The sequence below is a fragment of the Amphibalanus amphitrite genome, unplaced genomic scaffold (genome assembly GCF_019059575.1).
Source record: "Amphibalanus amphitrite isolate SeventyFive unplaced genomic scaffold, NRLGWU_Aamphi_draft 000086F_arrow, whole genome shotgun sequence".
In the NCBI taxonomy this organism is placed as follows: domain Eukaryota; kingdom Metazoa; phylum Arthropoda; class Thecostraca; order Balanomorpha; family Balanidae; genus Amphibalanus; species Amphibalanus amphitrite.
In genome coordinates this window covers 827,692-855,398 of record NW_024881582.1, presented here as the reverse complement: position 1 = coordinate 855,398, position 27,707 = coordinate 827,692, and the positions used below count along the sequence as shown (strand labels likewise).

Sequence of the window (27,707 nt, the reverse complement as noted above, 5' to 3'; positions counted from 1 at the left end):
TTGCGGTTTGCGGCAGGCGTGCGTTTGTTCATTTTTGTTTGCGACGTTTGCGTTGGCGTTTGGGGTGTGCGTTTTGCGCGTTTTGCGGTGTTTGCGTTTTGCGGCGGGCGGGCGTTTTTTCACAATTTAAAGTCCAAACCTTCGGGCCACAGCGCTCTTCGAAAAGCGCTGCCCTCGAGTATGCACCAATCGTGTGCTTCCGTTTGTTTGGACTGCATTTTACCATATCCACTGCTGTGGTAAAATGCAGTGAATGCGACATTATCTAATGCCGTGAATACGACAGCATTCCATTTATAAGATTGGGGCAATGGAGTCGCGCCCCGCGAGCTCGGTTTTCCGCTCGGCCGCTACGGGCCGAGGAACTCGATCTTCGCCTGAGGGCAGGACGGAGGTCAGCGAGGGAGCGCGGGGTCAGCCAGGTATTGCCCAGTGCCGAGCGGGTGCCGCTCCCTCTCCTCTCTTCCCCTCTTCTCCCCTCCCCACCTCGGTATAGATGGGGAGGGACCGAACTGCCAATGACATGCGAGCGGTCAAGGCCGCTCGCGCGGCAGCGACCCTAGCGGCCGGGTGCCGCAACTGGGATTCAGCCAAGTTACCGATTCGCCTCCTGTGGGAGAGCCAAACCAGGGGACATACTTTTTAGATATATGTACTGTACGGGTCGTGGGCCGTGTGGTGTGTCTATGGCCCGGGGCGGTGACCCGAGCTTATGTCAGGGCCGGCCAGGTAGCGCCGGCCAGTTGATCTCTGGACCTCCTCGCGAGGGGGTACGGTACTGATACCGCCCCGGTCTGTGAGGCAAGGGCCGGTCGTATCAACTCGGGCTCCGGGCGGAATCGGTTTAGCCACCGGTCCACTGCACCCCGGTGTCGGCGAAATTAAACACTGGCAAATAACTTAAACTATCAATGTCCCCACTTGAATATTACGTTGTATTGATCTCGATGTAAGGTCCGCTGGTTTAGTTTCCCTCGTTTGGGTCGCTTCGATTAGGCATAGTGTGAGCCTCGTCATATCTGTTTGCTCAGTTGTATGCAATACAGGTCCACTTGAGTTAATTTCTTGTTATTTGAAAATCAAGGTAAATCGTTCGGTTGGTGTCGTCACCATCGTTCTGATCGAAAGACGTAAATGTAACAAATACAGTCCACTTTTATCAGTAATCACAACAGTGAAGGATGCCACCTTAACCTTCTCAGATGCTACAGAACCGAGCTCATTAACATGCGCAGTGGAAGCGGGGGACGATGGGGGGTGTGAATTTTGCCGACCCCTCCTGTTTTTTCTTCTTCAGATATCTTACGCCTTTGTCATCCCATTAACGTCAAATTGTCAAGTTCCGCCTAAAATTGAATTGTACATCTTGCCATGAAAGCAACGAGTAAATCGGTGTACAACTTTTCATATTAATAGAGGTGTAAAGTCAAAAATCCCTCCAGCGGCGGCGCGGTGGCCGGTACCGGGCAATTCTCACTGCTGGCACCGGACGGTTCCTTTGCATTGCGCTGCTTACCGCTGCTAATGCTCCATTCGCATCAAGCTATCTTTGGAGACCTAGAAATGTACATTGTACAGGCAATCTTAGGTATATTGAAAGAAATACGAAAATTAGCAGGTAACATTTTGAGCTGTGATAGTACTGAGTACAGTGTGTAAACAAAATTGTTACTGAAACGGTTCCTGCGTCGGCTGTTCCCCGCCTCAACCCGAAGATATCTTACTCTTTATAGCAGAGTTCTAATTGCAATTAGTATAGCTTAAGCTTTTTGAGGTATTCATGTATTACCTAATGACAGCGTCATATAAGGACAGCGTCATTAGGTCATACATCAACCGCGCAATCAAACACTGCTCGTCATTTTGCTCTCGACGGAAAACGACTTAAGCTAGGGGCTCGAAATTTGGCGACTTTTCCTTGCTTTTCATTGGCCAAATTGTGTCCGATTTTTTAGTTTCTAGCTTGCACAGAGGCGCCTGCAGGACGAGTTTCTCGGGGGTAGTTTTGGCCCAGATTTGACTGTTTCATTTGCCGCTAAGCAGCGACTTACTTAGGGTTATACTGGTGACCTGTGGCACCACCGTCATACTTATCCGCCTAAAGACTATGTGACGTCATTTTACAATGAAAATATTGGAATAGGCGGATCCAGGTACCTGAGAAAGGGTACCTGAATATCAATGTACAGCCCCCCGTCTTAGCGTGCTTGAATCCGCCTATGCTTAACGAAAACGTGTATTTTGTGCTCACGTTGCATATTTTACATGATATATGACACATCATGTCATAAGACACATGATGTGCCATGACAAAAACTCAAAACATCATCCCAAGTTAGCTTACCTGAATCCGCCTATAGTTTTTGAAATATCCAAAATACCGGAATATGTATGAAGGCCCAGTTCATGAAGAAGGGTTTCCTGAAGTTTGATCAAAATCGGTCAAAAAAGAAAGACGTTATATAATTTTTAGTGATGAGGTGTAAATCGCGATTTTTTTCGAAAATTTTTGCTTCCAGGACCCCCAATTTTGAACTTTTTTTACTTTTTAAAGTCAATCGAAAAGTTCACGATGAGAACAATCGAATGGCGTTTGACCCACCCAAGATCGGACATTTAGTTTTCGAGATATCAAGGGGGGGGGGGGCGAATCGCCAATCGGCCCCCCTCCACCAGTTAACGTAGTCCAGAGAGCCCACCAGTAATATGGTTAAGTCGCCTCGGGTAACATCACCGGCATTGCGATGTGATATAAGAATCGATTGAAGCATGGTCCGCTGGCGTATGTACGTGGGTGTCGCGTTCTCCTGCCGTGGTGCAGTGCGCTGGTGAAAGCGGCGGCGTCGACCCGGAGCTACGTGAACGACACAATAAAGCCACCTCACTAACCTACTTGGAGCCAGTGCCGAGTCAGCCCGCCCGATGCCAGGGGGCCTGTGCGTCGCAGCACAGCGATCAGTCGTCTGGCAGCAGCGCAACCGGCGACCGACACTGCCGCAACCGGCGACCGACACTGCCGCACCCGGCGACCGACACTGCCGCAACCGGCGACAGCCAGGTGAGCCCAGCGGGTCGCAACGCATAATTTGGCTATTATTTTTTTTTGTAAATACATACATTTTAAATTTGCACGTGCCTCAGGTGTTGACCTACTTTTTAAATTTTGACATCAAAGAACATATAGACTTGTTTTTTATGATCTATACGCGTTAAATGATACAAAGATCAATGATGGTACCTATACAGCTAAAATGACACATCATCCAACTTCCTCTTTCTGTGTAAGGTTAGTAAAAGTGAATAAAACTAGCTAATTAAAGAAGTTAATAAATTTATTATAAGACATTGTTGATAACCAATTCTCATACACTCATTCATACTGAATTACAAAGTGTAAGCTGAAGGGGATTATCAGGGTTTTGAAAAATTGCAAGGGCTATTGAACATTGTGCTTGTTCTCAGTTGCTGGTTTGCTTAGGCTCTGTTTATTTTTAGTACGGGCGAGCGAAGTCTTCGTAGAACAGCAGACTTCTCTGAGTATGAGCGGCCGACCGTTGGGACGCTTTTGCAAAGCTCGTGTCTCCACAACCACTAGACCAATTTACTTGCGGTAATTTTGTAGGGTAGCTTCTAGCTGCAAACCTTCCACCAAGTATTCCACCAGGGGGTCCTTTTCGAGCAACTTAACCCTCGCCCATATAGGGGGGGGGGTCGAACGGACCCCCCCCCTCGGTTTTTCGCGAATAAGTCGCGTAAAAATCGAGTGATCGCAACGAAACTATCAGTACCCTCGCGTTAATCAATTTTACACCTACCCTGAAATTTTAATGACCCTGACCCTAATGGCCTTTGACCTGTGACCTACTTTTCGAGACCATGTTTGGCTGGAAATTGGAATCGTGATTCGGCGTATGTCGGCTCGCATTAGCAGCGCGTTTGCAGTCTTTTCGTGGTTTTAAGCGTTCAAACATGGGATATGATGCTGCTCCCATGCATGAGGGACCCTCATTGAGGGTGGCTGTCAAGGTCACCGGAAGGTCAAGTCAGGTCATTGACCTTTGATGACCTCGGTTCACTTTTTTCGAGTTTTACATGTTTCTAGGCCAGTTTTTGAGGCTGAATTCGAATTCAGCAACCATATAAACATTTACGAAGTAGTTTTGGTGCCTTCGTAACATGTTACGAAGCTGTCAGAGGCAGTTGTCACCTACTACGAATACCCTTACTGGTTGACCTGACCTGACCTGACCCGACCTGGCCTAAATGCATAAAGACATCATCTGTGATCAAAACTAACATGATATTCGTGATCAGCACCCCGAAAAAACCCATAACAGTCACGCTTTACGACTTTCTAACAGGTCCCGATTTTCCCGACTTTTGGGTCATTGACCTGACCTGGAAGGTCAACCGATGACCTAGGACCTTAAAATTGGGTATCATTGGCTTCCTCTCGTCACGGGCAACACGCTCGTTTTTTTCGCGAAGCTCTAGCTCGATCAGGGGCGAAACGGCAAGGGGGGTCCAACGGACCCCCCCCCCCTTCTCGAATAACTTCAAGGTATCCCACCTAGGAACAAACTAATAGCACCATCGTGATCTTCTCGTCGATCCGCATCGAAACATATGTATGTTGACCTCGAAAGGTCGAAAGGTCAAAAGTTGATCTTGAGTCACGTGACCTAAGGTCAACTTTTTACCTTTCGACCTTTCGAGGTCAACATACATTTGTTTCGATGCGGATCGACGAGAGGATCACGATGGTGCTATTAGTTTGTTCCTAGCTGGGATACCTTGAAAGTTATTCGGAGAAAAACTTCATATATATGTAGTGCCGCTATTTTGACTTCCTTTTTGCTCCTGTGACGTCATCTTTGACCTGACCTGAAAATGACCTCAGTAAAAATTATAGACCTTATCCGTGTGTACCCTGTACCGTTTACCGCTTGTCGCTATCTTGCTTTATTCTCGAGATCTCGCTGTCGCTCCCGCTCGTAATAATGGACAGGTCATAAAAATGACCTGACCTGAGGTCAACGCAGGGCGATAACCACTTTTTTTATTATTGAATATGAATGACAATTGATAAGGCTTTAATCGCCATCAGACAAAATTGCAACTTTCAGTGGGGAAAATATCAAGGTCACTCTTCGAAAAATAGGTCAAAAGGTCACGTGATAAAAAGTTTCAAAAATTGAAAATACGAGATAGCCAAAATGTTTGTTGGTTGATTGTGAGTTGAACCATATAAAGTTTTTATCGTAGAAAACCAATAGTTTCTGAGTTATAGGCCGCCAAACATAGGGCTGCAGCGCGACCTCCAGGAATTGCCCGAGGCTATATCTCGGAAACCGTTGTTCGAAGAAAAAAATCCTTGCCACAGCTGGCTTCCCCGCCCATCACAACCCATTAGACCAATTTTAAGCAAAAAATAAAATATGAGGGTGCAGGGCACTTGTCGATTTGTCGTGGAACGCCCCCTGTGTGGATGATGACCTGTGACGTCACAACAAGGGGTCAGCCTCGACCAATCAGAAAACACTTTGGTGAATCGTAAGGAAAGGCATGTTAAATTGTGAATATTCGAGTCATTATGAAGACATGTCATATATATGCATCCACATAAACCTCCTTGAACATTTTTCTTGGACCTAGGACGTCACATGAAGGTCAAATAAGGTCAAATTGTACCGGTTTACAACGAAAAACAATTTTTCACATATAAGTGACTTTAATCACGCAAAGGATCATATTCAGTCAGCAAGAGGTTGATAAGAATCATAAATATTACTCCTTACTGATTTAAAGCACAAATACCGAAAATATTGTGACGTCATAAGAACAGTCGCTACTTTTTCAGTCACTCAAATGCCTATATCTCAGGCAGTTTTTGATATATTTTGTGAATTTTTGGCATGTGTAGGGCCAGTAAGGGGTTCTCTAACATATATTCCGGTTTTTTGAAAATTTTCGTAAATTGAAAAAAAAAATATCTCAAGAAGTCTAAATTTTGCGTTAGAAAATCCCTAGATCTAAAGTTTTTATATTTTGGAAATTTCGAGATAATCATTTTGTTTGCCATCCTTTTTATACCTACGAACCAATTTTTGAGTCGCTAAGCTGAAATCCTGATTTTCGGCGATTTTTCTCCGTGAACAACTTTTTCGACGAAAAATCGCCGAACATGACCTCAGTTTGACCTCTATAGCTCGTGACCTGAGATGACCTGGGACCTAATTTTTTCAGCATTGGTGTAAAAGTGATGCCCAAAGAGGTGCTGAAAATTTCAAGTTGAAATTCTCAGCCGTTTCTGAGTTATTTTTGAAAAAAACCACAGGGGTCGCGGGTTAAATGGCCGTTAGCTCGTTAACGGTGCAAAATACCATCCTAAAGAGGTACAGTCCACAGCATAAGTAATGTGCGGTTTCAGTCCTGGGTATGTTCTGCTTCTGAAGCTTAGGAATGATTAGCCAGACCACAATGAAACTTTGAATGTAGCTAGCCTGTATCACCCTTGCAGCTGCAACTTTATCTATTGACGTCTTCTTTTCGATCACTCCGCATTAAAAAATCGCCAGTCAAAGCCATCCGTTGAGATTGGTAAAACCGCACATTACTTTAGCGGGGGGCTGTACATACATGATCGGAATCAGCGCATCGAGGAGGCCCTGTATACCGATTTCCAGCCAAATCGAATGACCCCGCTGTTTTACGTTAACCTTCGCATGTGTAGGGGGATGGGGTCGGATGGACCTCCCCCATGATTTTTCGCGAATAACTCGCGCAAAAAGCGGCCGATCGCGACGAAACTTTCAGTACCCTCGAGCTGATCAATTCTACACCTACTCTTAAAATTTGATGACCCTGACCTAAGTGGCCTTTGACCTGTGACCTATTTCTCGAGGCCATGTTTGGCCGGAATCGCGATTCTGCGTAGGGGAGAGTGGGGTAATTTGGCCGCTTTTTTTAGAAAACGATGTAACTAAAAAATGACAACACATTTCTGCATTTTCTCAACGCTGACAGGTGTGGCATACATTTTACTTTACTGGACAGTTAACTTGAAATGATAGAGTAACTACTTATATTAAAATTGTGACGTATTACAAAGGTCTGCAAAGCGGCCAAATTGCCCCACTAGCAGGGTTATTTGGCCGGGGGTGTGGGGCAATTTGGCCGGTGTTAGTTTGAGGCCATGATTTTTGTTATAGGCGAGTCAGCCTCACATTCAGCAATGACGCTTGTCCTACGACGCATTTGAAGCATTTTGGAGGTTGACTCAGCCGTCACAGGGGTCGAAAATAGTCAAAATAGCGGCTCTAGATGCGATGACAGTTTTTTACGAATAACTTTTGAAGTAATCAAGCTAGGCCAAAACTAAAAGTACCATCGTAATTCTCTCGTCATTCCGCATCGAAACATGTATGTGTTTATCTCGAGAGGTCAAGGTCAAAGGTTGGCTTCAGGTCACGTTACCTCAGGTCGCTTGACCTCAAGGTTACGTGAGTCATCATGTCATCATGTATATCATGTATATCATTCGATGCACCTTGGCGAGCTGAACACAATGAGACCATTTGCGCGGCTGTATCTTTTTTCTGTAAGTATTTATTAGCAAAAAAGCGTTAGGTAACCTTTGATGACGTCACATGCCCTTACAGCTGTCCAATAGGAAATATGGCATCAAGGTAGTCAAAGTTGGTCATGAATCATGTCCTTTATGGTATAATTGACCATGACAACACGGCCGTCCCAGCATAGTGACTCTGAGCGCACCGGCCAAGTTGCCCCGCTAGATCCGGCCAAATAACCCCACATTGCCATTCTGAAAATTTTTGTCTATAAAGTTGTCATGGCTGTACAGAACTACATGAAATTGTTCTTGGAACCTCTGAACACCCTCAAGAATGGCGCTATAATGTTGGAATTCGTTTACAGCCCAAACACTACATGTTATACAAATTTTTAAACGGAAGTAAAAGTTACCATTTTCTAACGAAATTCACGTTTTATTAATTTTGAATAAAACTAAGAGGGGGTAAGTTTTGACATTTGTCCTCGAGTTAGTTCTGCCGATGACAAATGAATAGAGACCAAAGTTATTTCATTCACTTTTATCAGCTTTCGTACAGGTGGGGGCGGCCAATTTACACCACCGGCCAAATTACCCCACTCTCCCCTATATCGGCTCGCATTAAAGTGGCCATCCCACCTTAACATTAGTTTTGAGTTGAGATAGCCAAATTGGTGGCCATGGCCTGCAAATACCGGTTTGAGCAATCACAACATCGAAAAATGCTTTAATTCGGAGATATGGAATTTCAAACTTGCACTTTTTTGGATTCTAAGGGGCTAATGCATTGGAATGCCCCCTTAGAATTTGTGACGTCAGCGGAGATCTAACGATTTTTAAATCTTAGACTAAAACCATCGGTCAGGGGCGGAGAATTGTCATAATCCCAAGGGGTGCTTTTCTAGCACCTGGCGAATGGAAGCGTCGAATTCTTGCGTAGAAAAGCACATATAGGTACGTTTTCCCAGCAACATCACTCACCTATCGTCTTACGCAAAGCACTTTGCGTCTCAGACGTAATTTAAGCACCTCTGAAGCACTATTAGGTATATGGTGACTTTTGAATTTCAGGGGGTGCTCGAGCACCCCCAACACCCCTAATTCTCCACCCCTGCCATCGGTAACACGTGGTGGTATACGCTGCTTTGCGCGCAACGTCTGCCGCACTTCAAGGCTGCCAACTTATTGCTTCCAAATAGGGTCGCTAGAAACAGGAGAGATCCAGAAAGTAAACAAAAGTAAAAGTCTAATATCTTGAAAACCGGTGAATATTTTTCGGTGAAATTTGGTAGATATTAGTTTTCGCTCTTTCTGAACCGAGCGACATCACTTTCATGCCAAATCATTAACTTTTTTGAAGGTGGGAGCCTGGGAGGGTCCCTTAAACCGTGAACACATGGGATTCCTAACACATCTATCAAAAGCCTGCCATCATCCAATGCCGGGCGTCTGTCGTCGCTTTGGTTGGCGCCCGGTTGGCGCGGCCGTAGGCTGACCTACATCTGGCCGCAGCCGAGGTTCGAAATTCAAATAGGTGGTCGGCCGGCCGCGGCAGCCGGACGCCGTCCCGGAACTGAGAGCAGCGCCGTCACAGCCAGAGGCGCGCCGCCGCGCACCTGCGGCCTGCGCGTGCGGCGCACAGTGATGCAAATGGGGTTCGCGAGTGGCCATAAATACCAAAAAGTAAAGTTTACCAAACAGAGTAAATCGCGATATGGCCAACCACAGAAATGTTTGAGGCATCTGAAATCACATAGCTTTCATGTTTTTGTCAAAACCGGCATCAGTGCATGTTTGTCAGAGGTCGTGACATTTTCTATGTCGTAAAATGACTGTCAGGTACTTGCAAGTTCAAACGCCGCTAGCGTGCGCTCATTTCATGCAAACTGCAAAAATTATGCATGGCAATGATCCCTAAAGCCTGCTGCTTCTACTGCCGGGTCACAAAAAGCCGTAGCTCTTTTGGTTTGGCGGTGATCTAGCCATCTGTCATCATGCTGCAATCGCAGTTTTTAACTTGAAATTATTTGCTTTCGTTTCACCTACAGCAGTTTACACAGTGTGTGCCCATTAGTCCACTATACCTTAGCCTTCCCCAATCATTTCTGAGCAGCACCGTGAAAAAATGAAGGCGCTAGCACAGGGTAGACCGGCGGTATTGAAGTTTTTGTCCGGCGCGGTCGGGTGTCGCGGTGGGCGGCGGGTGGGCGGATTGCTTTCACCGCGGATTTGCAATTTCGACAGACGTTTGACCTGCTATAAGCAGTAGCGGCAGAACACCTTCAATTAAGGGGGGGGGGGGCACTGCCGACTTTTGGTCCCATTCTTTCCATGCAACGCCCAAAGGGCTAACGTTAAAATGCCAAAATCAAAGGGGGGCACGGTGCCCCGGTGCCCTCCCCGTTCCGCCGCGCCTATAAGTACGCCAAATATTGACCTTAGTAAAAAGAAATATGCTCATTCGTGAGATCTTGTCAAGAGCAATCCGTTGGTTTTTGTCGCGAAGCGCTAGGACACTTCGTTTAGGAACAGCAGGGGTATGCACCGACGAACCCCCGCTGTGGCCGCCCGGGCCGCCCACCGCGCCGCGGCACCCGACCGCAACGGACGAAAACTTTAGTAGCGCCGGTCAACCCTGTGCTAGCGCCTTAATTCTTTCATAGTGAGGCTCAGAAATCATTAGGAAATGCTATGGTATGGTGGACTAGCGGGCACACACTGTGTAACCTGCTGTAGGTGAAACGAAAGCAAATATATTTAGTAAAAAAAACTGCGATTGCAACATGATGACAAATAGTTAGATCAACACCAAACCAAAAGAGATACGACTTTGTATGACCCGGCATTAGAAGCAGCAGACTTTGGGGATCATTGCGATGCATAAGTTGTGCCATTTGTATGAAATGAACGCACGCTTGCGGCCTTTGAACTTGCGAGTATCTGACAGTCATTTTACGACATAGAAAATGTCACGACTTCTGACAATCATACACGAGGCCGGTTTTGACAAAAACATGATAATCATGTTTTTTCAGACACCCCGAACATTTGCCTGACTGGCCATATTACGATTTATTCGATAAGGTCAACTTGAAATTTGGCCCTTTTCGGTATTTATGGCCACTCGTGAACCCCATTTGGATCACTGTGCGGGCGGGGCGGCCGCGCTGGCCACCCGGCCCGGCGGTGGAACGCCCAGCCGCCGTTGGATCTCTCCGGTAGCCCATCGTTTGGCCACTCGGCTGGAAACGCGATCAGCGCGGCCAGGGTCGGTGAGCGATGGTCTCAATAGACTGGCCACCAATCGGACATCGACTGTGCAGACGGCCGCCCCGCCGCTGTATATAGGTGCTGGGTGCATACCAAGAGTCAAGACTAGAGGTGTCAATCGGTTACCAACTTTTTGGTATACCGATACCAAACCGATACCAACTTGGTATTTGGTATTTCAATCTGAATGTTTTGGTATTTCGTTGGTATTATAAACCCTCACTAATGTAAAAGAGGTTTAGAAATCGGTAAAAAGTTGGTATTTTCTTCATGTTCTCAAGTTGGTTCGGTTTCGGTATTTCCTCACGGTTTTGGTTGGTATTTGGTTTGGTATCGGTATTCCGATTTTCTGTGATTGACATCACTAGTCAAGACCCCTGTGCTCTTTCTCTCAGTTTATTTGAAAAAGACCCACCCATGCAAGACTTTCACTCTTTCACTTCAATTAATGAAACGGCAGGATTAAAAAGTGCTAGACAAGCAATCAGTAACACGGCTTAGGCTCAATACTTCACTCACATATACAGTAACATACACATTACACACATGTAAACGCACACATTCATTGCTAGGAAAGAGCGCAAACAGTCACTCGTGATTGGCTCTAACGGCCGCCCACGTCGTTGGGCGGAAACTGACAGCACGACAGATCGACCAAGCCATAACACCCTATCTCTCAGATTTTGATGAAATTGCGTCTATGGGGTTATCCGTACCGAAGATTCGTAATCTCTTATTTTTAGCGTTATGCTTCGAATGGTTTACGAGTTATAGCCAGAGGTATTTTTCAAAATGCCCAGAGTAACCCTCTTTTAAACTCGTATTATCAAAAAATATAGCCAGAAACCTACATTGATATGTATTTCATTGGAATCCTCTTAAACTGAAAAAATTATCCAACCAAAATATTTTTTTTTCAAAATCACAAGATTTTTTGAAATAATGAATTTTTGATTTTTGATTTTCAAAAGGTGGCTATTTAATTTTTCACAAAAATATTATGCCAAAAGATGCCTCTGGATATGGAAATTTAACGTCCAAAAAATTGGAGACATGTTTTGCCTTTAACTTTTTATATAATTTTTTTATTTACGACAATGTTTGTAGTAAAAGGGAACATTTGGTGATGCCTTCCAGAGCCAATCATTCTCCTACCCACATACCCTCGAACTGTTTCATGAAAATTAAAAGTAAAGGCCTGGCACTCACACTCACACAACAGGCATGCGATTATTGAATGATTTTTGCTTCACTTTCGCTGTAGTTTCGAACATTGTTCAATGACGGTCAAAAAATTAATTTTGAGCTGAACACTGATATCGGCTGCCTCGCATGTAATTCTGATATGCTTCTGAGCAGCTTGTACTGATGAAACGTTACACTGGCGAATCCAAGGGGGTAGGACCATGCTCCCTCAAAGCCCGTTTGTCCCCCACCCCCAAAAAAAGACCCGAGTTTTAATATTGCGTCTATGGCGGTGCATGGAAAGGAAGGGGCCATTTCGGCCATTTGCCCCCCTCCCCCCAAAAAAAGTCTGGCTGGATCCGCCAATGAAACGCTAGGAATTATCTAAATTGTGAATCGAACGTTGTGGCCGCACATACCTACACAACTTCCGTTCATAAGAGCCGAGGCTGTGTTAGAGTCAAATGAGGAGAAGGCTCTAGCTAGTAATCGCATGAAGTTCGCTCTGTCTTTGTAATAATGGACTTTCAGTAATTTTGATGAATAAATTTGCCACAAAAAATTATATGAGTACCAAAATGCGGCATTTGAAGGTAATTGATTGCAATTGCCAGGGGCGTGACCAGGTCAGAGTGGGTGGGGGTGACAAAATTACAAGTACTTGAAAACTCGCCTATATTGTATTCCATGTTTTCTTGGAACTGGAAGCATCTCTAACGTTTTGAAATTAATGCATTTCGAGGTAGTGAGTGGCTTGGGATGCTCCATGTTTCACTAACATTCACTTTATTAGTATTTTTATTCCCACCCGGCCGAAGGGGAGGGTTTGATGTGCAGCCCCAACGGTTTTCTTGATATTGTTTGCAACGCTCTAAGGCTGGAGAGCTGAAAGTTGACATACTTCAACATTGATTTAATCCGAATCTGATGACACCAACAGAACAGGCTCAGGTCAGCTTTCTGACCTTTGACGTCACAAATAAACCTCGGAATGATGCAAAAAGTTGCAGCTTTGCAGTGCTCTCAGTGTAAGGGTACCTTTTGCAGGGGATGAAACAAGTAACGGCATATAGTAACGGCTCTTGATATTTCACAACATCAATTCCTCCAACTTTCCTAAATTTTCACCACAGCTCAAGCTGGTCACGTGACTTCACTAATATAAGTCAATGGAAGTATTGAAACATTGAAACTGTTATTTGGATGCCGAAAATGATCCAATCCCATCTCAAACGCCTGTAATCGTGATTTCATACACTTTTGCAATAAGCAATTCTTTAGGTTTTGCATTGAGGACCTTGCAATACGTCGTATATGCCGTTACTTTGTATGGTCGTGTGAGGTCATCGGTTTTCTTCTTGTCACTGACTGAATGGAATTAATCTAACGAGTCGAGTAAGCCACTAGTGAACTCGGGGAACCCTGCTGAATATACTTACAATAGCCGTTTTCACGACGGTTATCTGACACAAATTTACTGATATTTGATGGGATTTGGTCAAATTTGGTTCATAGCTGATTCTTAATTGTTTAGCTTAGGTTGCGCTAGTTGCTTACTGACCTTATTTATCAAATTATCAGTCCTTACTTTTTACTCAAACATTAGAATAAAATTACGTTATGAAAATAGCTGCAGTAAAAGATTTGGCTAGATTCGTCTGATATCCATCGTGAAAACGACTGAAATGGCCTCATTTGACCAGCTTCTTGACCTCAGCATTTTTGATGTGGCCTCGACCTGAGGAAAACATCTTAAGCTGACCTCTTCCAAATAAAGTTTTATCATTATGGCCAACCGGGGACCTCTGAGGTCAGGTCAAATGCCTTGAGGCAGAGATCCAATTTTCGGTCAATAAATCCCCTAAATGGTCGCAGCACCGTCATTTCGGTATATGGCAAAGTATTTCGGGTCACGAAACTGGTCGATTGAGATAATACCTACCTACAGCAAAAGTATCTGTCGATTCGACAGCTCATTCTGAGTACATTGATGTTCCTCCCCTCAATGTCGTCATTTTGTTCGGAATCTGATAACGAAAAACTCTCGACTAAATCAGCGTTAGTGACGTCATAAATGACGTTGCGTCATTATGACGTCATGCAAGATCCACCAGCAAAACTAAAGCATCGGACCTTGCAAAGAATGTGTGAAGTACGTTCTCCCCGTAAACTATTGTTTGGCGTTTCGCAATAGTGACATTTTTAAGCATTAGATAGGCTCACTTACGTGACGTCATAGTTCAGTGAAGTGAGCTTATATGAAAGTTCATTTGATGTCACAAGATAAATCAACTAGATAAATTGTAATAACTTTCCGGCTTCAGCACTCTATCGCCAATGCGTCCCCAGCAGTGATGAGAAAACCGTCAAAGGTGGACAGCATTATCCCTCGGCCACAGGGGGTTAAAGGGACTATCCCACCTTTAACATGGGGTTTGAGTTGAGATAGCCAAGTTTGCGGCGAGGTTCAGAAACCACTATCTATCTAGGTTGCAACCCCCGCGGCCTCTTGGTGTTGAAGAAATTCGTTCCCTTCATTTGAAAATGGGCCTTGCGCAAGGCCCTATCTTCAACATGGAGCGACCGTTAGTGTGACGTCACCTCATTTAGTCATTCTGATTTAAATGGGTTTGTTCGTTGAAAAATCGCTTAAAACTTGGTCTGAACTTTGTTGTGGTGCCTGCAGAGTAAAAAGAATCAGCTTTATGACAGTAATGTGGCCTGGGGAAGGAGGTAATTTTGGGCTGTGACGTCACATATTTGAAAGTTTGTGTTTGGAATATGGGAAGCCTAAGATGTTTAATGAAAAATAAATGCCAGAACCGTGTTCCTGGTCATCCAATCTATAAAGTCGGGCACAATTTAACTGGTTTTAACAACATTTTAGAAGGTGGGATAGTCCCTTTAAGCCTCGCTCTCTTGAAAACAATACGCCATTATGACGTTTTTGGATCTTTGGGTCCTAACTTAGCTTTCGTAAGTGTCTTAGGCATCTTTAAAAAAAAATTAACAGCGTTGCAATGAGCTCTTGATCACATTTGACCGCCTACTCCGTTCAGACGGTTTGACAGTTATTGTTATTGTTTCCACTGTACGGCGAAATTCAATGTTGTACAGCGACCTTTAGGGGAAAAACATGTTTTTAATATTTTCATCATTGAAAGTAAATGCCTTGACAAGACTTTTGCTGCAAAAGTAAATTGTAAAAAAGGATGGCCACGTTCTCAAAATTTGATTTTTATAAATCAATTTTATGTTAAAAAAATTAAAAATCAAAATTTTCAAAAACAATTGATATCACGAAAATCTTTGGTTAATTCTAATTGTGATCATATGCAGTTTTACATGAATCTAATGGGTATTTAGCTAAATATCTGTGGTTGAAACTTAGAGTTTTTATAGTAGCAATTAAATTGCCTGGGGCAATATCTCCCAAAGTATTCGACGAATGAGATTGAAAATGTCACAACACGAATCGCCGGGCAAGATAACCCCATAGACGAAATTTTATCAAAATATGAGAGGTAGGGTGCTATTTCGCGATTTTTTTGGTCGATCTGTCGTGGAACGCCCCAGCAGTGCGATCAAGGCGGTGCTCGTTGAGCAGTCTGATACCGCAGTAGCACAGGGTCTCTGCACTGCACACTGCACAGAGGGACGGACGGGCCGTGAGTTACCTAAGTGTGGAACTAAACGTCGATTCTAGGGCTCTGATTGGTGACTTTGGTCGGGGGATGACGCTTATAGCATGACGTCACTCACGTACTTGGCCGGACCAACGGCGCACCAATCCAGAGGCTCTCAAACTCAATTGTGCAGCTCCAGCGCATTGAATCGCGAAACTTCGTTGAGTTCGCTTGAGTTTGGAAGCCCCTGCCGGAGAACTGGAGAAGGCCGGATTATTCGCTGGACAGTGGATAGCGCAGATGGCGATTGACGGTGACAAAAAGATGATAAGAAAAAGGAATTGGGTTGAGCAAAAAAGGAGTTGAGCAGTGAATTATGAGCCTGCGCTTGTGCATAGCTGGGTGGTAAATTGTAAAATGCTTAGGCTTTGAAGAGATGCAGTGTAGTTGAGCCGAATCAGGGGTATTCTGTCACGCCGCGGGGTCTATGGCGTCTGCACTTCTGCACATTCTGGCTTCTGCACATTCTGAAGCTCGACAGATGTCCAGCGCCTTGTCGAACGTCAAGTCGGTCGTCTCGAGCATGCGTCGGCGCGCGTCACTGTCGATCGTGCCCACCACGAGATGATCTCGATATCTGTCATCGATGCACTGCTCACAAAAATCGCAACACGCGGCGATTTCCTTCAAAGCACACACATATTCATCGATCGACTCGCCGGGCTGCTGCATACGGGATGTGAAGTCTCTGCGGTCAATTATAACGTTTCGCTGACGGCGTAAGTACATGTGCATAGCGCCGATGATGGTGTCTAGATCCGATTCGGCCGGCGTCTGCAGTCCAAAATCGATTGTGCGGGCCCAGTCATCGTCCACAACGGCGATGAGAGCTGCCTTCTGTTCGGGAATGGAGAGCTCACGGATGTGTGTCAGCAAGCAGTATCCACCGAATTTCCTTTTCCAGGTCTCGAACTCCACCAGGGATACCGAGGAGTGCAGTCTGGGAACTGGCATTCCCGTCGCCGGCAGGCTGATCCGCTGCCGAGCACCAGCGGTAGCCGCCGCCGTCGCGTCCTCCGTCCTAGTGCTCGCGCCGGTGCTGGTTGGGTGAGCGCCGACGCCGGCACTCGGTGGAGGGTGGAGATGCTGTAGCAGCATGGTCAGCTGCTCGTCCCGCCTGGCCGCCAGCTCCAGCTGCTGCCCGAGGAGGCGAGTTAGCATCTCTGTCGACGTCTCCACCGGTGCCGCCCCTGCCGGCTTCATTTCGGTATTCTTCTCAGTGTCGGACATCGTCCGTGCTACACACACACTCTCAATGTATCACTGCTCGCGCAAATGTCGTCACAATGAAGAGCTTCACACTGCTCTAAGGCGTAGATACCGACCGCGCCATGTTTGAATCGCACTCGGACCGCAGACCACACTCCAGCACATGTCTGAGACAACTGTATTCAGTTCTCGGGCGGGCGGTCACCTGGGTCGGCCGGTATAGCCGCCGGCTGTTAGAGTGGCCAGAATAGCACAGCTTCGGCCACAACACGGGAATGGAACACTAACCAGTGGCGGCGCCACGAATTTTCGCCAGTGGGGGCAAGCTTCAGGTGACCCGATTGTTGTCTGATACCCCGATCTGCAAAATCCATGAGCTCCTTGCCCCTAGATTCTGCCAATTAAAAATTATTATGGTTTCAGCCTTTCAGGTTACATGCATACGTATTGAGCTTAAGCATTAATCCTCGCGTGCCCGGAAAGGGGGGGGGGGCGTTTTTCGCCTCCCCTGGCGAATATTTGCGATACCACATGAACGCTTAGGAGTAGAAATACGAAACATGCTGTACCTTATCCCCCATTAATTTAAAATTTTCTGAAGCAAAACAAATTGGACCTAGCCTTCTTGATAAGGTCTCAGGGCCGATTTTTTCTAGACTCCTGCACGGCAAACTTCGGCGTCACAGACGTGAACTTCAACCAGCTGCCAAAAATAGTTTTAGAGATAAAGACAAATAACGAGCACGGTTGTGTAGCATTTGACCTAGAAAATTTTTTTTTAAGTAACTTTGGTGACCTGAGGTCAGAGGTTAAGTTAAAAATACAAAGAGTTGAATTAAAGGCAAATAAATGTGTTTTTATAAAAAAAAACACCGACCGCAAAACATCTGCTAACATGTGCATGCACATTGCACGGTCTGGCCCACTTACTTTGCGCGCGCAGAAGGGAGGCGTCTCGGCCGCTGGTAGGCACGATTAGTGCGTCCCGCAGGCCAGAGGGGGCCTCACTCACAGCACGAACACCACAGTTCACATATTTCACTTTTTACTGCACCAATGCTGGAACAGCCCTCGTCACTGCTCCATGCTGCACGGCGGTCGCGCAACAACTGCTGGTTCGAAACCGCCGGGGCCCGCTAACGGCGTCCGGCGACTGCTGATTGGTCCGCCAAGTCTGACGTCAGGCGCAGCTGACCATGTGTATACTGACCAGCTGACCAGTACAAGTCAGACGCCAGTTAAATAAACATGCGGCAGCTAGTTTCCAAAACTGGTTAAGAAACAAACGTTTAAACAAATGTAGAGTTGGTCTGGATACTGAGAAGTTGGTGTGCATAGTAACTATTGACTCGTAGTTGTCACCTGACAAGCAATGCACCAGACAACGACATGTTTAAAAAGCATCAGTTGGTAAACATACCAAGAGATGATTGGTTATATTACACAAGACTTGTCAATTTGGTTTACAGTGAATAAGCGTTTGGCCCCAGCAACTTAAGCTGAGCAGAACTATGCTGCTTAGCAAACCAATCTTCTTCGCATTTAGGAGCTTTGAAGTGTCTGTGTAATGTAAAGTATGAACTCTGTAATGAAAATAATTGATTCATTGTTGTATTTTGTTTTACTTAACAACCGGACATCATAGGTTTGATAACTTTTTGCCCCACTAACTCCCCTGGAAAAGCTCCACCCATGGCCTCTTCCATTGGAGAGTTCTGAGACAATGGTTCGTCACTGTCACCACTGAGCTCCATTGTTTTGGTGCCCCGAAGTCAATGTGAATTGAATGTGAACTGAACTGTGAATTGAAAAAAATTGCAAGTTGTGATCAAAAACAGACTAACACCTAACTATCAACCGCCTTCATGTGAGCAAGAACCAAACGTATTTGGAACACACTCAAAAATATTAAGGAAGCTTTCTTGCAAGATTATGACCTGAGATGCTAGGCGCATTCTGGCGTCCTAACCGGGAGGTTTGGGCCACCCACCCCCGGTGACCCTAAATCAATGAAATGATGCTTTCTCTGAATATCCTCTTCAATAGGTTGTGTTTTTGTCGCGCATGGTCGAAAATCTAACTAGAGATTGCATTTTAACAGAAGAATGTTGTTTGTCTTATTTCATAGAACATGATTGAGTTAACCTGTAACCATAATAAATATGTGCCCAAATGGCCTCCATGAAGTAAGCTTTTGACAGCTTATGCGGTACCTGGGCTCTAAGAGATCTCAAGGTAGATCCCAGCGACGAGCATTGTTCTCAATGTCGAGAAAAGAATATGAAACATGACACCGGCCGATACCTCCCGGGCCATGGCCCATACCTCCCGGTGTATTTTGATGGATCGAAAAAGCGCATGATTTATTAAAAGTTATCTTGAGACAAAATAGTCTATCCCAGGTGCCTAATATCCGGCACACTTTACAGGCGAAAGGCGATATCACGTACACAGAGTGAAAAACCAGATCTATCCACTGCCCACTGGAGGAAAATTACCATTTCACAAAACCGGCCCATACCTCCCGGGTCTTCCCTATTCTTTATTGCGCTGCCATATTTACGGTGTGTGCCTGTCTGTTTCTCAGCCGATGAGACGTCTCGTCATGGCCCAGCTGCTGGTGCCCATCAGCCTGCTCCTGGCGCCTCAGGTGAGCCGGCAGCCCCACCACGCTCTGCTTCGCCCCATTCCCCATGCTTCCCATCATGCAGCCATCTATAAATTCCGTGGGGCGTTGGGAGTTCAGAGAAAGTCCATCATTCAGATGTTGGCGCGCGCTGCCGGCACACTGCAGTGTGGGTCGGCTTTCTCCGTTGCGGCTCGACGTTCGCTGTCCTGTGGGACCGTAGCCGTGTACCGGTGAGCGGGCTGTGGGAGCGGCAGGCTCCCGGCGCCGGCGCCGACTCGTCGGGACTCGCCGCCGACTACAGCGCGCTTCACTAGGCCAACTCGGCTCGCCGGCCAGCCGTTATGGGATCCACTGCGCAAGGAAAATACACATAAATATGACAGTGGTGTAGGAGCGACTTTCAAGTTGGAGGGGGGGGGGGGGGGGGGGTCGGCATGAGGCATGATCATCTATGTAGTCCAACCCTACACGTCATCGGGACCAACCTGGCAAAGGTGGGCACGATCAACTTTGACTCCTAAACTCTCCTAACAGTAAGAAATTTTTCGATCTAATGGTTTGCTTGATTTCATGAGCGATTATAATGGTGCCGAATGAGTTCGGTCACGTATTTTCTACTCCCAGGCCTGCTCCCAGGTGTCTATCGTGTAAGTTTCAAGGCGATGCAGTGCGTCCTGAATCTAGGCTCGAATTGGACTGGGGCGTCGGTGCGCCTGTTTCTTGGACACGTTTTGCTGTTAAAGCCACAAGAGGTTGGGCATTCACTAACGATTTGCAAAAAAGTGACTTGCGGTCTATGAGCTTTCGAATAATGTGATTTCTGTTGCAATATGTCCCACTCCTACATATGCAACATCCGCTGTGGAACTTGAAAATACCTTTTCCATAATTGGAAAATAACCTCATGGCTTTCTAGTTGATGTTTATTTGCCATTGGCTCTACACTCTACAGTGCCGGGATATTTCTATCTCGCATTCATCTGACATGCAAAGATAAGAATTGTTATCTTTGCATCCCTCTGAGATGCAAAGATAGTCTCGAGGTTCACAGCCAAAAATCAATAGCTCAAGTGATGATAGGTCAATAACCGAACCATTTTTAATGGATGTTGGTGTATGAAACTTATGAAATAAAAACAAACTACTTTTTATCTATTTTTATACCTCTAGATGAATTAAATACATTTACATATAATATTTAATTAATTAAGAATAAATCCCAACATAGAAAGATAAGGGATTCTTCGTGGCTCACTCGTGGAAAATCGGATATCTTTTCCTCGCATGTTGCAGATAAACCTCGCTCTGCAGATAAACCTCGCTCCTTCGACGCTCGGTTTTTCAGCTCGGCAACTCGCTTGGAAAGGATATCCTTAGCTTCCACTCGGAGACATGAAGAATCCTCTATAACCCTCGCCCGTATTGGTGTTTTGACAGCCGCGAAAGTACGGGGGGGGGGGGTGAGTTGAACCCCCTTGCCGTTTGGTCCCTGACTGAGCTAAGACTTCGCGAAAAAAAGACGAGGGTGCTGCCCATAACGCGAGGAAGCCGACGACACCCAATTTTAATATCTTAGGTCATTAATTGACCTTCCAGGTCATGTCAAGGACCCAAAAGTCGGAAAACTCGGGACTTGTCAGAGCTTCGTAAAGTGAAATTGTTATGTTTCCTTTTCGGGGTGTAGGTCACGAATTTCGTGTTAGTTTTGAGCAGACATGGGCACGGATCCCAGACGACCAAACACGAAAATCAAGATGACCACTAGATTAGTGGTCTTTAAGCGTGGAATTATGGTGGAAAACATGGCTAATAGATGTCTCTCAACGAACCAACTATTTTGCATTCCCTCAGAGTTCACAGTTCTGAGAAAATCCCTCAAGATCCATCTCGGATCCATGGTCACGGATCCTGGATCCGAGATGGATCTTGAGGGATTTTCTCAGAACTGTAAACCCTGATGGAATGCAAAATAGTTGGTTCATTGAGAGGCTTCTATGAGCCATGTTTTCCACCATAATTTCATGCTTGAAGACCGTCAATCTAATGGCCATCTCGATTTCCGTGATTGGTTGTCTGGGATCCGTGCACATGTCTGGTTTTGAGCACAGATGATGTCTTCATGCCTTTAGGCCAGGTCGGGTCAGGTCAGGTCAACCAGCAGGCGTCCTGTCGGGTATACATAGTATGGTGTCAACCACCACTGACAGCTTCGTAACATGTTTACGAAGGCACCACAACTACTTAGTTAATATTCAAATGGGTGCTAAATTCGAAATCAGCCCCAAAAAGTAACCAAGAAACATGTAAAACTCGAAAAATTGAACAAATGTCATCAAAGTCAGTGACCTGACCTGACCTTAACGTGACCTTGACACCCATCATAATGCATGGGATCAATATCATTTCACATGTTTGAACATGTCAAACCACAAAAAGACTGCAAACGCGCGGCTAATGCGAGCCGACATACGCCGAATCGCGATTCCGGCCAAACCTGGTCTTGAGGAATAAATCACACGTCAAAGGTCATTTGGGTTAGGGTCTTGCGATTTTTATATTAGGCGTAAAATTGATCAACTCGAGGGTAATGAGAGTGTCGCTGCGATCGGCCTTTTTTGGGCGAGATATTCGCGAAAAACTGAAATGGGTTCCGTTCGACCCCCCTCCCCCCTGGGCGAGGGTTGACTCATCGCGTGACCTTAAAATGCGCAGTGAGGCTGTAAGCGAAATGACATGACCGAGGTTATGATGCAAACCAGTCGGACAGTACCATCGGGCTGAACGCATGCTAGGTGTTTTATCACTCCAGAATGTGTATTAAAAGCTATTGACGAAAAACGGTTCTTTACTTTCCATGACCTAAGAAGACCTCAAGTGTCAAAGGTGGGTGGGGTCTCTGTTGCTATTTTGTGGTTTGTTAAGCAGCACTCACTTGTTGCGCGATATGTTAGTACCTACAAAGACTTTCGTCTAAAAGCATCGCAGATCAATTTTCTCCTGAAAATTAAACGCTGAAAATGGCATCAAACTTTTCACTGGGACCGGCAATAATTAGTCTAATAGAAATGTAAAGAAACGTGATAACAATAACGTTGTCAAAGAGCGTGCTGATAGGTGGCGCGGTTTCCAGCGTCACCATTCATAGTGGCGAAAGTGGGTCTGCTCGGCGAGTGGGTGGCTGCCGACTGCCCGTGCACGCGCAGCCGTGTGGCGGACAGGCCAGCAGCTCTTTGCGTGTTACATCGTTTCCAATCTGGATATGGGCCATGACCCAATGTAACGGAAGTTAGCCCACATTCAGCCCAGATTCGGCCCAGCCCAGATTGGGGCTGCCAAATCTAGGGAAAAATCTAAAAATCTAGGGAAAAATCTAAAAACCGTTTTACGCCTAAACGGCTGGACGAAACTGAAAAATAAGACCACCATTTGAAAGATCTCTTCACCCCGGACCTAATGATATGGGTAAATACCGTATCCATTTTACCAAAAGCATGATTTAACCAGGATGAAAATTTTCGGTCAATGGGGCGGCCCCTACGATTTTCTTCAAAATCAGCATGGTGATACTACTGGCCCAGATGATCAATCTGGCTGAAGAAACCCCTATGGGCATTGAAATCTATGGGGTAAAAACGCCCTTGGAAAGTTTTACCCACGAATTTCTGGCAAGTGTATCGCACGCATCCCCCCAATATGGGTATCATATGAGAGCCCATGAAAACCCAAACAAAATGGTGGGGTAAAATTTACCCATTACCCCATCCAGGGTAAAGTTTACCCAAGATGAAAATTTTCGGTCAATGGGGCGGCCCCTACGATTTTCTTCAAAATCGGCATGGTGATACTACTGACCCAGATGATCAATCTGGCTGAAGAAACCCCTATGGGCATTGAAATCTATGGGGTAAAAACGCCCTTGGAAAGTTTTACCCACGAATTTCTGGCAAGTGTATCGCACGCATCCCCCCAATATGGGTATCATATGAGAGCCCATGAAAACCCAAACAAAATGGTGGGGTAAGATTTACCCATTACCCCATCCAGGGTAAAGTTTACCCAAGATGAAAATTTTCAGTCAATGGGGCGGCCCCTACGATTTTCTTCAAAATCGGCATGGTGATACTACTGGCCCAGATGATCAATCTGGCTGAAGAAACCCCTATGGGCATTGAAATCTATGGGGTAAAAACGCCCTTGGAAAGTTTTACCCACGAATTTCTGGCAAGTGTATCGCACGCATCCCCCTAATATGGGTATCATATGAGAGCCCATGAAAACCCAAACAAAATGGTGGGGTAAGATTTACCCATTACCCCATCCAGGGTAAAGTTTACCCAAGATGAAAATTTTCGGTCAATGGGGCGGCCCCTACGATTTTCTTCAAAATCGGCATGGTGTTACTACTGGCCCAGATGATCAATCTGGCTGAAGAAACCCCTATGGGCATTGAAATCTATGGGGTGAAAACGCCCTTGGAAAGTTTTACCCACGAATTTCTAGCAAGTGTATCGCACGCATCCCCCCAATATGGGTATCATATGAGAGCCCATGAAAACCCAAACAAAATGGTGGGGTAAAATTTACCCATTACCCCATCCAGGGTAACGTTTACCCAAGATGAAAATTTTCGGTCAATGGGGCGGCCCCTACGATTTTCTTCAAAATCGGCATGGTGATACTACTGGCCCAGATGATCAATCTGGCTGAAGAAACCCCTATGGGCATTGAAATCTATGGGGTAAAAACGCCCTTGGAAAGTTCTACCCACGAATTTCTGGCAAGTGTATCGCACGCATCCCCCCAATATGGGTATCATATGAGAGCCCATGAAAACCCAAACAAAATGGTGGGGTAAAATTTACCCATTACCCCATCCAGGGTAAAGTTTACCCAAGATGAAAATTTTCAGTCAATGGGGCGGCCCCTACGATTTTCTTCAAAATCGGCATGGTGATACTAATGGCCCAGATGATCAATCTGGCTGAAGAAACCCCTATGGGCATTGAAATCTATGGGGTAAAAACGCCCTTGGAAAGTTTTACCCACGAATTTCTGGCAAGTGTATCGCACGCATCCCCCCAATATGGGTATCATATGAGAGCCCATGAAAACCCAAACAAAATGGTGGGGTAAAATTTACCCATTACCCCATCCAGGGTAAAGTTTACCCAAGACGAAAATTTTCGTTCAATGGGGCGGCCCCTACGATTTCCTTCAAAATCGGCATGGTGATACTACAGGCCCAGATGATCAATCTGGCTGAAGAAACCCCTATGGGCATTGAAATCTATGGGGTAAAAACGCCCTTGGAAAGTTTTACCCACGAATTTCTGGAAGGGTATCGCACGCATCCCCCAATATGGGTATCATATGAGAGCCCATGAAAACCCAAACAAAATGGTGGGGTAAAATTTACCCATTACCCCATCCAGGGTAAAGTTTACCCAAGATGAAAATTTTCGGTCAATGGGGCGGCCCCTACGATTTTCTTCAAAATCGGCATGGTGATACTAGCCCAGATGATCAATCTGGCTGAAGAAACCCCTATGGGCATTGAAATCTATGGGGTAAAAACGCGCTTGGAAAGTTTTACCCACGAATTTCTGGCAAGTGTATCGCACGCATCCCCCCAATATGGGTATCATATGAGAGCCCATGAAAACCCAAACAAAATGGTGGGGTAAAATTTACCCATTACCCCATCCAGGGTAACGTTTACCCAAGATGAAAATTTTCGGTCAATGGGGCGGCCCCTACGATTTTCTTCAAAATCGGCATGGTGATACTACTGGCCCAGATGATCAATCTGGCTGAAGAAACCCCTATGGGCATTGAAATCTATGGGGTAAAAACGCCCTTGGAAAGTTCTACCCACGAATTTCTGGCAAGTGTATCGCACGCATCCCCCCAATATGGGTATCATATGAGAGCCCATGAAAACCCAAACAAAATGGTGGGGTAAGATTTACCCATTACCCCATCCAGGGTAAAGTTTACCCAAGATGAAAATTTTCAGTCAATGGGGCGGCCCCTACGATTTTCTTCAAAATCGGCATGGTGATACTACTGGCCCAGATGATCAATCTGGCTGAAGAAACCCCTATGGGCATTGAAATCTATGGGGTAAAAACGCCCTTGGAAAGTTTAACCCACGAATTTCTGGCAAGTGTATCGCACGCATCCCCCCAATATGGGTATCATATGAGAGCCCATGAAAACCCAAACAAAATGGTGGGGTAAGATTTACCCATTACCCCATCCAGGGTAAAGTTTACCCAAGATGAAAATTTTCAGTCAATGGGGCGGCCCCTACGATTTTCTTCAAAATCGGCATGGTGATACTACAGGCCCAGATGATCAATCTGGCTGAAGAAACCCCTATGGGCATTGAAATCTATGGGGTAAAAACGCCCTTGGAAAGTTTTACCCACGAATTTCTGGCAAGTGTATCGCACGCATCCCCCCAATATGGGTATCATATGAGAGCCCATGAAAACCCAAACAAAAATGGTGGGGTAAAATTTACCCATTACCCCATCCAGGGTAAAGTTTACCCAAGATGAAAATTTTCGGTCAATGGGGCGGCCCCTACGATTTTCTTCAAAATCGGCATGGTGATACTACTGGCCCAGATGATCAATCTGGCTGAAGAAACCCCTATGGGCATTGAAATCTATGGGGTAAAAACGCCCTTGGAAAGTTTTACCCACGAATTTCTGGCAAGTGTATCGCACGCATCCCCCCAATATGGGTATCATATGAGAGCCCATGAAAACCCAAACAAAATGGTGGGGTAAAATTTACCCATTACCCCATCCAGGGTAACGTTTACCCAAGATGAAAATTTTCGGTCAATGGGGCGGCCCCTACGATTTTCTTCAAAATCGGCATGGTGATACTACTGGCCCAGATGATCAATCTGGCTGAAGAAACCCCTATGGGCATTGAAATCTATGGGGTAAAAACGCACTTGGAAAGTTTTACCCACGAATTTCTGGCAAGTGTATCGCACGCATCCCCCCAATATGGGTATCATATGAGAGCCCATGAAAACCCAAACAAAATGGTGGGGTAAGATTTACCCATTACCCCATCCAGGGTAAAGTTTACCCAAGATGAAAATTTTCAGTCAATGGGGCGGCCCCTACGATTTCCTTCAAAATCGGCATGGTGATACTACAGGCCCAGATGATCAATCTGGCTGAAGAAACCCCTATGGGCATTGAAATCTATGGGGTAAAAACGCTTTGGAAAGTTTTACCCACGAATTTCTGGCAAGTGTATCGCACGCATCCCCCCAATATGGGTATCATATGAGAGCCCATGAAAACCCAAACAAAATGGTGGGGTAAAATTTACCCATTACCCCATCCAGGGTAAAGTTTACCCAAGATGAAAATTTTCGGTCAATGGGGCGGCCCCTACGATTTCCTTCAAAATCGGCATGGTGATACTACAGGCCCAGATGATCAATCTGGCTGAAGAAACCCCTATGGGCATTGAAATCTATGGGGTAAAAACGCCCTTGGAAAGTTTTACCCACGAATTTCTGGCAAGTCAGGTTGCGCACACAGTACACACACATACTGTCGCGCGGCACACACTGTCGATCGTCTTATTCTAATGGGTAAATTTTACCCCACCATTTTGTTTGGGTTTTCATGGGCTCTCATATGATACCCATATTAGGGGGATGCGTGCGATACACTTGCCAGAAATTCGTGGGTAAAACTTTCCAAGGGCGTTTTTACCCCATAGATTTCAATGCCCATAGGGGTTTCTTCAGCCAGATTGATCATCTGGGCCAGTAGTATCACCATGCCGATTTTGAAGAAAATCGTAGGGGCCGCCCCATTGACTGAAAATTTTCATCTTGGGTAAACTTTACCCTGGATGGGGTAATGGGTAAATCTTACCCCACCATTTTGTTTGGGTTTTCATGGGCTCTCATATGATACCCATATTGGGGGGATGCGTGCGATACACTTGCCAGAAATTCGTGTGTAAAACTTTCCAAGGGCGTTTTTACCCCATAGATTTCAATGCCCATAGGGGTTTCTTCAGCCAGATTGATCATCTGGGCCAGTAGTATCACCATGCCGATTTTGAAGAAAATCGTAGGGGCCGCCCCATTGACCGAAAATTTTCATCTTGG

General features: G+C 45.6%; 1 protein-coding gene across 2 annotated transcripts in view; it reads left to right on the top strand.

Annotated features, from left to right (window-relative positions):
- The first annotated feature begins 2,899 nt into the window (after positions 1–2,899).
- Positions 2,900–27,707, top strand: part of LOC122379880 — a 41,697-nt gene continuing 16,889 nt past the window's right edge. The window contains exons 1-2 of one of the 2 annotated variants that reach the window (XM_043362456.1): positions 2,900–3,058; positions 19,511–19,573. In XM_043362456.1, coding sequence (XP_043218391.1) covers positions 19,514–19,573 — 60 coding nt within the window. In that variant the 5' untranslated portion in view covers positions 2,900–3,058; positions 19,511–19,513. The remainder of the gene's footprint in view (positions 3,059–19,510; positions 19,574–27,707) is intronic. The other variant, XR_006256243.1, reaches the window with a different exon arrangement.